The sequence below is a fragment of the Hippichthys cyanospilos genome, chromosome 10 (genome assembly GCF_059441005.1).
Source record: "Hippichthys cyanospilos isolate Australia breed blue-spotted pipefish chromosome 10, RoL_Hcya_1.0, whole genome shotgun sequence".
Classification (NCBI taxonomy): domain Eukaryota; kingdom Metazoa; phylum Chordata; class Actinopteri; order Syngnathiformes; family Syngnathidae; genus Hippichthys; species Hippichthys cyanospilos.
In genome coordinates, this window is record NC_142378.1 from 12,889,906 (window position 1) to 12,902,606 (window position 12,701).

The 12,701-nt window shown below is 36.5% G+C and overlaps 1 protein-coding gene across 2 annotated transcripts in view; it reads right to left on the minus strand.

Annotated features, from left to right (window-relative positions):
- The window catches only part of dennd1b (DENN/MADD domain containing 1B), a 127,984-nt gene that overhangs the window by 67,597 nt on the left and 47,686 nt on the right, over window positions 1-12,701 (minus strand). Inside the window, exons 5-8 of one of the 2 annotated variants that reach the window (XM_088426281.1) lie at window positions 12,183-12,302; window positions 4,706-4,775; window positions 2,985-3,065; window positions 175-234 (exon numbers count right to left, since the gene is read on the minus strand). In XM_088426281.1, coding sequence (XP_088282407.1) covers window positions 175-234; window positions 2,985-3,065; window positions 4,706-4,775; window positions 12,183-12,302 — 331 coding nt within the window. The remainder of the gene's footprint in view (window positions 1-174; window positions 235-2,984; window positions 3,066-4,705; window positions 4,776-12,182; window positions 12,303-12,701) is intronic. The other variant, XM_088426282.1, reaches the window with a different exon arrangement.

The window sequence follows — 12,701 nt, forward strand, 5'->3', positions numbered from 1 at the left end:
CACACACCAAAGCCCAGGATAGTTTGTTTTTGTTATGTTTAAAAAGATAGTGCAGCTTATTTGGCCAGATTGGAAAGCAGTGGCTCCCATGTGGTTAGTACAGCCGCGGTTTCACATTTCACAGCAGCCTCCTTTCCTCCTCCTCCTCCTTTTCCCTTTCTGCCATTCACTCACCGGTTCCTTGCTTCGCTGATCTCTCAGTACTTGCCCAGTGGCAATATACAACTGCTCATTCTTGCACAATGAGAGAGAGAGAGAGAGAAAAGAGCAAAACAGGGTTCACACATGAAAGGGGACATGGGTTCCTATTCTTGGCTGGCATTATAAAAAAACAAAAAACAAAAAAAAAAAACACTTTCAGGGAATTACTCGCTTCATCAATTAATTATCAAACAAGTGGCTTCTCTAGAAAACAAAAGACGAAGCTTTCACCTATGTTTCTGAAGGTGTTTTTCTCAATGACACACTGAGATTCACACCGTTTTTTTTTAGCTTACTAAAAGGCAAACGAATTCATAAAGAAGTTTAAGTATCTTTAAGTATTTGAAGAGGACTCATTTTAATGTTAAGGTAAACATTCTAATAATTATGTATAGCAAAGGCAGGGTCATTCTTTGGTTTGATTCATTCAAATACCAAGCACTAAATTATAAGACAGAATTTACAATATTTGATTAGGTAACTGAAAAATTGCATAGTTGTAAAAAATATCAAAGTAATTTCACCCCATCATTCTTTTTTATATGTCATCTTTTATAAATTGATAGGAAGCACACATCAATTAGAAAGTCGCAGTTATTAATACTTGAAGCAATGACGGACTTGTTTTCTGTCAGTTTGAAATATCTGACTGTGCTTGAATGCACCATGTGCACTCCACACACTAGACACTTGTGCTGTATCAATCAATGACAGTATAATTTATTAGCAGTTTCTTAACATGCTTAATAAGCCATTGAATATGATTTTTCTTAATAGCCATGCCAGTTGATGTTGAAAGCTCTGTGATGTGACAGCAATGAAAGCGCAAAGACCAAGGCTAACTTCAAATTAAAATATTTCCACGCGTATTACACATTATTGTTTTATTTGGTGTGTTTATTTTGAAGTGGTCTTCAATATACCATTGGCTTATGACGTGATGTTCGTTTTTAGTGGTAGGTCTTTTTTGGCTCGCGCATAGTCGCAGAAAAGAAGTGAAATTTCAACAGTGCTCCCTAAAAAGCTTTGCGGTGGTCCTGCAAGCTCATGTGAAATTCAAACAGACGCTTGCTGGTTTTTACATCATGACAACATCCATTTCAAAATGTATTGTTTTTAATTGCCTTTCAGACAAATACTGAAATGTGTTTTTTGAAGTTTTCGTCCAAAACCTCTCAGCAGTCAAAAATTTGGTTCACCCCTAATTTTAACTGAATTCCTCAACCTGTGTGTGGATTGTGTCATGTTTGTGTCTATATGTTGTAAATGTATCTTTATAATTGGATTGACATCTTTGCAGGGACCTGAAGTTGCTCATTTAATTGGCTCAAAAAAAGGAGGAACGGTCAAAAACAATAAAACCTATGAAGAATAAAAGTGTTTGAAGCTATTACAGAGTGGGTGATAAGAAAAGCAAACAGAGATTATGGCGCACAAAATGCTCACTGAAGACCAGGGTGCCAGGTTAATGCCACCTGTTTAAAAAAAGCGTGTTTTATGTATGAGGTGGAAACGCAGTTGGGGAGTTTTTGTCAAGGAGTGTACGCAAACATTCTTTGACTTTGAAGGGCTTGGCTCGTTAAACCATTCCACTTTTTGATAAGCAGGAGACATGAGCAGTTGTGAAAGGACCCGTCCATTTTTAAACAGCTCATGCTTATCTTACCAAAACCTGTTAGTGGTACTTGTTGTTTCCAAACAGTGTGTCAGTCCAGGGCCTTCTGTGACTTTCTGCTGCAATCTAGGACATCTTAATCTCCTCAAGCTCTTTTCGCCTGCTCTATCGTTCCTTCCGTCTTCATAGTTTACAGACAATTCCTATTTAGTTCTCAGGGTCCTCTACTTTTTTTCTTATGATGTATTTCGTCCTCTGTCTTTGGAACTCTTACTCATAAGATATCAGCCAACCGTTATCCTCCCATCATTGATGCAACACATGACTAAAGTTGCCAGTCAGCTCCTTTACTCCATATAGTTTATTCACACTTAACATCCAAGTGCACAGTTCCAGTTCTATCATATTTACTTTTTCTTTTGCAGGCTCTCAGTAATTTTCGAATGGCAAGAGGCGTTACCATGTTTCATGAACACCAAAATGCAGATATATAACAGCAGTAATAATAATAATAATAAATAAAATAATACATTCATATTTGATACTTATCCACATTTAAAACAGGCCTGTTTCCAATAGACAAAATATTGCCTTGGGCTGAATGCAGGGGGGAAAAAAGTGTGAATTGTGACACCCAGTATGTCCAGTGCAAATTAGAGATGATGAAAATTAGGGAAAAAAAAAGATTATAGTGAAATTTACTGTAACTAACTGCAAGCTTGCCTTGAATTAAGGCTGGGCAATGAATCAAATTCAGTTAATTTGTCACTTTAAAAGTAGGCAATTTGACAATTAGTTACTGGTAATTTTTCAAATCAAGATTTTGCACAAGTGGATAGGTGGTTTGCAGGATGTGTTGAAAAGAGTTACTAACTACATAATTGTGGCATTCAAGTACAAGCTATGAATGTTGACAAGCACAAGCTATGAATGTTGACAAATAAGAGTTGGGTTTATTACTTTGAATAAAATCAACTAAAATCGTAATACACAAGAATGCGACTTCTTTATTATTACCCAAAATGTACCCAATGTAGAGCCCCCCCCCCCCCCCCCCCCCCCTCCGCATTCTTGAGTAATATGATTTTAGTTGATTTTATTGTTACTGTTTCTCTTGTGTAATTGCATCCGAGTGTAGAAAGAGCAAGTGAGATCTACTTTTTCTTACCACACTCAAGTTGACTGGCGTAAAGGGCTTTGGCACAGGAAGATCGTACAGAGAGTTCAGCATGTCATTCAAGTCATTATTCTGTGAATTAAAAAAAGTAAACAGAAACAGGAATATGGAGATCATAATGAAGACATACATTCGTAAATAATGTCTTAAAATTATGATTAGGGTCTGACCGTTATGGGTTTTTTAAGCCGATGCCACTTCATGGCAAAAAAAAAAAAAAAAAAAACAATCACAGACGAACACTAAATATAATGTTAATAAAAAACATTCCTTTTTGGTTCAAGCTGTAAAAGGAAACACAAACTAAACTGTCCACTATTTTCATTACACTACATGTAACGATATTTTTGTCCCAACAGTGTACGCTTAATAAAAGACGGTGAGGTTAAAAGTGGCAGTCATTTTCCAGCAATGGTGATTTACAGGCAAGAGAGGGCTGTCAGTAATTAAGCAAGCAGCTCCCCCCGCCAGTCCCAAACTCCAAAGACAAGGGCTTTAAGAAACCTTCAGAGAGCTGACTTAACCACAGAACAGGCTCAGAAATGATTCTAGCAGCATTTATGAGCTCCATGACAAGACTGCTATTTACGCTGCTGGGCCTCTTGCTGGAGATCAGAAGGAGACAACACTTTGCCACGTGCTGTTAAACTCGTGATTGTGAACACTGCCATTGTTCTTTGATATGTTTTTCTGTCTGAAACTTTGTTTAGGTTTTGGCTAGGAGCCGCTGCTTCTTTGAGGGATACGTGTAAATGTATGCACTGTATGTGACCGCGCAAAGGAGGATGGAGCGGCAATATACGGTGGGGGGGTGAAGGGGTTGTCCGGGTGTGCGCAATCGAACAGCCTCCTGTCATGAGAAGCTAAATGCTCACACGCATGGTCAGCAACACGGCCTGAGGAAACAGTTCATTTAGCCCTCGCCTTAAACCCTCATCGCTCTTCTGTCTTCCCTTGTCTGTCAACATCTCCCTCTCGCCTGGAACGGACAGCGGGGTAAATAGAAACCAAATCATGCACACTAACAGATAAGGCATCCAGGATTTCGAGCAACTTCTCTTTTGCTTGCACACAAAACTGGCCTCCCTGGCCTGCCTCGCTCTCTATTTATTACATTATGCGGCTGAGTCACTTTCAATCAGACGGTTTATTTTAAATGCTTATGTAAGGCGCGCGCATTCCTGATTGTTCTCTTTTAACAAGACTCTCTCTGAGGGATGGGGAAGAAGCACCAACTACATGACAAGTGAAAGCGGTCCCACAGCGTGAAACGTCTTTCCCTCCCTCTTCTTTCACCTCAGCCCTCACTGCGCTACATGTTGCACATCTCCCCTGTTTGTTGCATATTTTACATTTCCCTTCCTGTTACTGCTATATCGCAGTGAATAGTCAGGGGAAAAGACTTTTGGAGTGGTAAGCATTTGTGTGAGCACGCGTGTGTTCAGGATTTGTTTTGCAGCAAATCACCAGGAAGAGCTTCAATTTTTAAATCAGTATTTGGTCTGTGAAATGTCAACACACCAGCAGCAAAGCTGAGCCCAAGATGTGCAGAGGAGGCATTGTGCATTTTGATTTTTTTTTTTTTAATATTCATTCAAGGGGGCTGTGCTTTGATTACCGCCTCTTTTGTTTTTCTTGTTTGCACTTGTCAATCACTTCATGTACATGTTCCGATAATAGTGAGTCTGTAAATGTGCAAACGAGACGATTACCTGTTGTCTTGTTAGGTAGTCTGCAAGGGTGTTCAGCAGCTTGTAGTAGATCTCAAACCAAGGAAGATAACTGCAAAAAAAGGTGGTGTACTTTTATGAAGCAACAGTTCAATGCAATGCCATAGGAAATTAGAAGCAATGATATGAAAGGTTCTGCTCATTATAAATTTAGTGGACTAATTTCCAGCAACATGAGATCCACTGCACCTGACTGGCATGTATGTGTCAAGGACTCAAGGTCTGCAAAAAAGCTTGGAAAAAACTCAGTAAAACACTTTTTGCTTTGAGAACGATAAGAAAATTAAGTTGTTATGACGCTTACATTTCAGTCATTGTAAATGATGAATCAAAAATAATTATATAGTAATCTGAATATTAGAGGAGGAGTTGTTGAATCCATTAATTATCACACCTTTAAAATAAGCACTGTCAAGACAGTTAAAAAATTGAGATGAAGAACTGTACTTACCGGTAATTGAAATAATTAACCTCCATATAATCTCACATACAAATTTCAAATGAAAACCCCCGAGCAGTTTGTTTTTTGTTTCGGATGTATTTTGTTTATTGTGGAAGAACAATACACACCAACAAAAAATGGGCTTCATGCATTTTTGTAAGGTGGTTTGCATTTATGTTCTAGGCTAAACCAGAGCCTCTTTTATGATAAACAAGATAATTCTTCGAAAAAATGTATATTAGTTTACGTTTACCAAAAGGGCAGGCTGAGCTTTTTTTCCAAGTTAAATTTACCACTCATTAAGCAAACAACTTGAATATGCTATTATACATATCGATATAGCTGCATATCTATTTTTTCACGCTTTCCTTCTGCCCTCCCACCCACAACAGGAGCCGATCAGGTTTCCAACACAAGAAGCTCGATACATAAAAACAGATCTAAACATCATTTGGAAAGCATAAGATGAGAGACTAATTAAATAAACACAATAAAAAATAGAACCTTAACTATGACTAACAGATTAATTGTGATCAAATGATTACAATCTGACCCCTGCTTAAATAAAAAAAGTCTTCTTAAGTAAGCCCCGAAAATGTGTCTGCTTTTAGAATCCTTTGAATTACCGGGTATGTATATAATGTGGTAGTTTTGAAAAATCCTCCTGTGATCCAACCTATTTATCTGTGTCAAATGTTGTGTCCATTTTGTCTAAGCGAAACAGCAAAGTTAATTGTATCCAACCAAAGCACATGAGACATCTTTGGAAAGCCAAGGATCTGCTCCACTGAGAACTTGGGGATTTATGAGAGTAGCTCAAACAGGACAAAAGCTATTTACCCAAAATTATGTCCACTGTGAGCATAAATTAATAGATTCGGTCCCAAGAGGGTATCATCAATCATCGTTTTTATTAACAGCACTTGGCTCTTAGCACCATTAGGATTGTGGTTTATCTGGAGCCTATTCCGCCTAATATTAGCACATTCACATGTACAGAGAAAGAAAAAAAAAAAAAGATTAAAAAAAATCATAAAATATTTTAGAATCTAAAATCTAAAACATAACTGGATAGCATTTGCGACTCTGCAATTTCAACAACACACAATTGTGCAGGTAAAAAAATAATAATAAAAAAAACCTGCAACTATAATATCAGTGCCTTATTATGAGATTCTTCATTCTCATGGGGTCCTACATTCTATGAATTCCTGTCATATCTGTTCTTTCATCCAAAACAAGGTGGCAGTAAATGGACAAACCCAAACACAAGAGATTCTAATACAAAAAAGAAACAGCAAGCCACCAAAAATGCCATGTGGTGTGTGACGCTCTCCTTTACAAGCATGCTGTTCTCAGAGGCGCAGGCTTAACAAAAATGCAGCCCAAGATGCTTCCAGTACCCCTTCTCTTCCAACACTCTGTCCTTTTTCTTTTCATGCCCTTCACGTATTAGCAAGATGTTACTTTATGTAATTAATAGATTTGAAAAAATGAATCAATTAACAAGTATAATATAGCTTGGACAGCTTTTTTGTGTTCCAGCTTATCACCGAGTACAGCCAGCATAAGCTAAAAGCATCTGCAACATGGCTCTCTTTACAGGGCTGACATATTCTTGGCCAAGTTGTTTTCATGGTGGAAGAAGGCCAACGTTTGGCTGTGAGCGTTCTGCCGATTTAATGTTATGCAACCAAATTGTAAAAACACGGTGCTCCGTCAAGATATTGAATTTATATTCACTTTTGCTTTTTAATATGGATTTGAGGACACGGCTTGAATAATGATTTCAGATAAGAACATCTTAGCATTAAATAAACACAACTTCATATTAATGCTATTATTTTATTTTATTAATGTGCCTTGATAAAATCCACTTGACAATTCAGTATTTGGTGGTTTGGGCCAATCAATTATATATATATATATATATATATATATATATATATATATATATATATATATATATATATATATATATATATATATATATATATATATATATATATATATATATAAGTAAGTAATTGTAATCTTTGTGGGCATTGAGTGTGTAAGTCCTGCTCTGTCAGTTGGCTGACGACTGAAAAGCTTCCAGGCCATGGGTCACTGACTGCTCTGTAGACTGGAATTAACATACAACAAGAAAACAATAAAGTGGACCTAATGCAAATTTTCATATCGCTAAATCCGCAAAGAGCCAATGACAGTCTGGGTTCCTGGGGAGGTGCAGCCAAGCGCACCAATCAGAGGGGCTGAGTGACCATTAGTCTGAAACAATCAGCCTCTTAACATGCCTCTATTTTGACATCTGCATGAAGATTTACTGCAATCGGGTCACACTTGCAGGGGAGGCCAAATCAAACACGCTTTGCTTAATTCGCATGCTGACTGCATTTCGGCCTATTTCTGCCCTGTCAAAAAACATACAGCGCCAATGCTTGCACATGAGGTCACTTTACGAAGCCATACAGATAAAAATGCACACTTGGAAAACAACAAATAATAAAGCTTTTGCATTGTCAGGCTCCTTCAAAACTGCTGTTTACAAACCTGGAAATTAAACCTTAATTTTTCACCACTGAAGTGAATGTAGTTAAAAATAAAAAATAAATAAATAAAAACGGCTGCTTGAGGAGCCATCAAGCCGCGCAGAAATCAGAGTCACTTTGCCGCAATACTAATCCTTTGTTTTAGAATAAAACACATAAATGTTGGTGAAAAAAGACAAACACAAATGATCAAAACTTCTCATATACAGCTCATAAAATGAGTTCTACACGCTTTATTCAAAAAGATGTTAAATTAATACAAGCACTTAATGCAATAATTTGTCCTGGTTATCCTCAAGCTCGGTTCTCTTGTTATTACTAAGTCTAAGTTAGGAGCACTCAGAGATACACTCCTACTCATCACAGTTCATTGCTCAGATGTGTTTGTGCAGGGAAATCCTCTGATAGGGAGAGAGGCATTCATCACTAAAGTGTGCCCCCCACCCCGCCTCACACACCCCATGCCTTTTTAATACATCTTCTCAAAGTGGCCTGCCCTCCAAAAAGCGACCAGTTCATCTGTGGCCATGTCCCTCCATCAAAGTCTAAAAATATAATGCATCGAAAAGTTGAGAGCAGGAAGACTCTTAAAAAATACAATTAAGACATTCGGCACTCGCAAATACCAAGATGTCAATAGGAATGTGTGTGTGTGTGGATATATATATATATATATATATATATATATATATATATATATATATCTCCAACTGCCACATGAATTGATTTTTTTTCTTTTAATAAAATGTACATTCATCTCTAAAATTAATGCTAAGTGATATATTTTCACAAAACCAGGCTTATGTCGCCGAGATTGCAGGAATGTCCATTTTTACAAAAACAACCTCTTGACTTTCATCTCACTTTTCAAATTGTTATCAATGTGTGTGAAAAAAAAAAAGGATTGGTGGACAATGTACGCCATTAAAAGATGAATGTGCCAAGCCCTTAACTGTGTTTTCTCAAAACTTGGCAACATTCAAATTTTGTCAATTTCTACTTATTACTTCCATGTTTTGTATTTCATTTTAAAAGGAATTAAGTGAAGAATTAGAATATACTGCATGTATGTGTGTGTATATATATATATATATATATATATATATATATATATATATATATATATATATATATATATATATATATATATATATATATATATATACATATATATATATATATATATATCTACACAGTATATATATATATATATATATATATATATATATATATATATATTATATATATATATATATATATATATATATATATTATATATATATATATATATATATATATATATATATATATATATATACATATATATATATATATATATATATATATATATATATATATATATATATATATATATATACACACACACACACACACATGCACACACATATATAATTATTTATTATGTGTATATCACCCCATGATTAATCATACACAATCTAAGTTTTTGTAATAGATTTGAATCACCTATGGGGTGCTGACTTTTATTGCTGCTCTTTCAGTTGAGCCTTAAATCTCCTTAAGCACGCAGGCACCTAACATTATAACTTATCCTACACTTTGGAGACAGCTCAGTGGAAGAAATCATATCACCTCTACATTTGCAGGTCGAGGGTTACACGCAGGGGAGGAAGCAGTTTCTCGCCCCCCTCCTAGGAACCCGTTAAAACAACCACTAACCAGCACTGTGCCGTCGCTAAAGTGTATCCGCCGTCAAATAAAATGCAGGAAATACACCAACCCCCATCAATACGCAACCCCCCCATCTCCAACAGAAATTCTTCCAGTTAGGCGCATCAGGCTAAGGCACAGTGTGAGAGAATACCACAAAAGATATTTTAAAAACGGACAATTATGACTTTGTTTTTCAGCTGCCTGATGCGCCGCGGTCCTTTTCACGCTAATGTTTTCTCAAGCTTAAAACTGCATCCACATAAAACTGTCCCCCTCATTAAGGTACTTCCGTGTGTGAGCAGAGGTGACAATTTTATTGTCCCAGCACTTCAACAATCAAAGAGGCAAAAACACTCGTCATCACTTTCATTTCAAACCTACGGGAGATTGGACAATATAACTAAGTTTATACTGGAGGCCTCAGTTTCTCCGATTTACATTTTAAAATGACACATTCAAAATTATATTAGACACTGATCGACACATTTTCTCAAATAAAACTATTTATGGAAAAATCTGAGATGATATATTTTGGTGCTTGGCATTTGGCATGAAATTTTGTTCCCCCTTCGTCTTCAAACAGCTCATGTCCTTTAAAATATGTTTTCTCAGTTTAAAAAAAAATGCACAAGCCAATAAAAATAAAAACAAGCTTTCTTTACACAAATCTGTTAAAAATGAAGCAAGCCATGAAGTCCTCAGAATGCATAATGAATTTTATACATCATATGTCAAATGAATTAGCATGTCTAACTCAGCGAGAGGGACAGGGGAGCCTCTGCTAATTGGCAGCAAAGCTTCATGCATAATTATGGACTGAGATCGTCTTTGCTGTCGCACAGTGGCAGTGGTAGAATAACGAGGAGAGAGAGGAGAGAGAGAGAGAGAGAGAGAGAGAGAGAGAGAGAGAGAGAGAGAGAGAGAGAGAGAAACAAAAAACAACGGAGGCTGTTGGGGGGGTGATGTTGAGCTGGACACAGTTCTTCACAGAAACCCATCATAACAGTGACAAAACCATGACTGTCCACCAAACACACAAACACACACACACGCGCGCACACGGACACACAAAAAAATGCACCCACAGGCTTTGTGCTCTTTTCACCATTTAACTGTTCATGCTCGAGTTAAAAATTGGGCTCATTTTGCACATTTTCAAGCTTATTTTCAAGCAAGCACATCCACCGAGATTTGCTCCTAAGTGCTCTTTCTTTGTAACGGTTGGGAAATTACATCTGTAAAGGAAAAAAAAAAAAAAAAACACTGTGTCAACATGGAATTACGTGGGAATTAAATGATAATAGTCTTTGTTGGGGTGTAATTATGCAAAGAAACTGCAGTTTTACTGAGTTTGATGTTCTCCTTTATGTGTGCCGTGATAGGATAAATCCACCTTTACAGTAGCAAAAACTGCTCAACTTTTGGGTAATTGTGGGTAAATCACTAACATGTTTGTGTGGGCAGATGAGAATTTAAACTGCTTAAGCTGGCAAAGTTCACCTCAGCGTGAAGACTGAGGATGAGAAAGAAACGGTCTCAAATTTATGTACTTTTAAGATTTGTGTTTTCATCTTGTGAGGAGTAAATGGAGAAAAAAAAAAGGCAAAATCAATGGACCCATTTCAAGTAGGACTTACCAAATTAAATACGTTTTCACATATTAAATCAAATACAGTTGAAGGTTTTCTTTTTAGGTTAATCCAAAAGTTATGCTCAACAAGAAATCAAACATACATATTTGCATTTGTGATTAACCTAATTATAACTCTGCACTTTAGCTTTTGGGAAAGAGTGAAGAGCATGTGAGGTTAACTTAAGACTCATTTGAGTCATTTCCATCACATTTTCTTTTATCCAGGTCAGACGTCAAATTTAACACTGACATAAAACTGCTTCATCTGGTCACAACATTAGGTACGCCAATCTAAAGGCTTCCAATGCAAGAGTTTATTTAAATAGTCATACTTAGGAAAAATTATGAATGCTAAATTACTAATGACATTGTTTGAGCGCAATACGCAGATAAAAACATGCTTGTTATTGCCATGGTGTTGTGTGTATCTAATACTATGGCTACTTTAGTTTTCTTTATTTAGCTACATGACGGCAAAATATTAGCAACCATTAAAGATGTCATAATTAACCAACTTATTGCTAACTAGTTTGATAATCGACTAATCAGTTAGAGCTATTGTTTATTTCAAAATTGCCCAATTCCTCTGAGAGGACTGGCTACCTTTTGTGTTGAATTAAAATAATACATTTGCAAACCAGTAACTAAATCATAATCAATTTAATGAAAAAAATGTAGTTAGGTTACTCTAACACATAATGGCTATTTGGAGTTGTTTGAATAACCTGTAGATGACATGTAGTTGAACCTCAGACCCAGAAGTGTATCCTTTTGCATTAACTGATTGGTAAAGGTCAACATTACTGAGTCATGTAATATTGCTTCATTGTTGCTTATTTGGTTTTCTTTAAAAATTACACAATGCTAAATACACAATAGTAGTTGGTTAATAAACATTAATTGGGGGATATAAAGGTTTTGCAAAACCTTTTAAGGCAAAGAAAAAAATTAAATGAACTAATTTATAGAACATTCAATTCTAAAAATATTCAAAAATAGTGACCGCCAAAGAAACAAAAGTGCAGTGATGCAATGTAGTATTCTGACACCAGTACAGGCTACAATCACAATGATGAACATTTTGTCAAATTAATACATCTCTCAGAATGCAAAAACGGATTATTTTGATGAGTGTTTTACCTGAGAAGACATATGCAGACTCTGCAACCTTGAGTAAGACGACAGAACCCGAACCTCTGCTTGCCGTCGATATCCGTCAGCACAAAGGTGAAATTCTGCCCAACATGACTCTGGGACACTCTAAAAGACAACGTGAGGAGCAACCGTGCATACAAGAGAAATCAACAAATAGCAAATGCTTGTATTAAAACCTCTGGAAAGATGCAAACTATATAAGAATTTTTCACCGAATAGAATGTCACGTAATTTATCCTAAGAGTTGGATCTTGAGAAACTAAAGCATGAGGACGCCAAACACCCGCCAGAAGAAATAAGTACCACTAGATGGCAGCAACTCAGCTTTAGTGGAAAAAAAAAAGACTCCACACTCGAGCCCACAGTCTGCGCACTCGCTTTGTAATGGGCATTTTATCATGGCCTTTTCCCAAGCCAGAAATTAAAGCCCACTGCCTTGAGGAGTGACGCTGGCCTGAGCGGTTTCATGTGTCAGAAAAAGGCCGGCCTATAAATGTTCTCTCT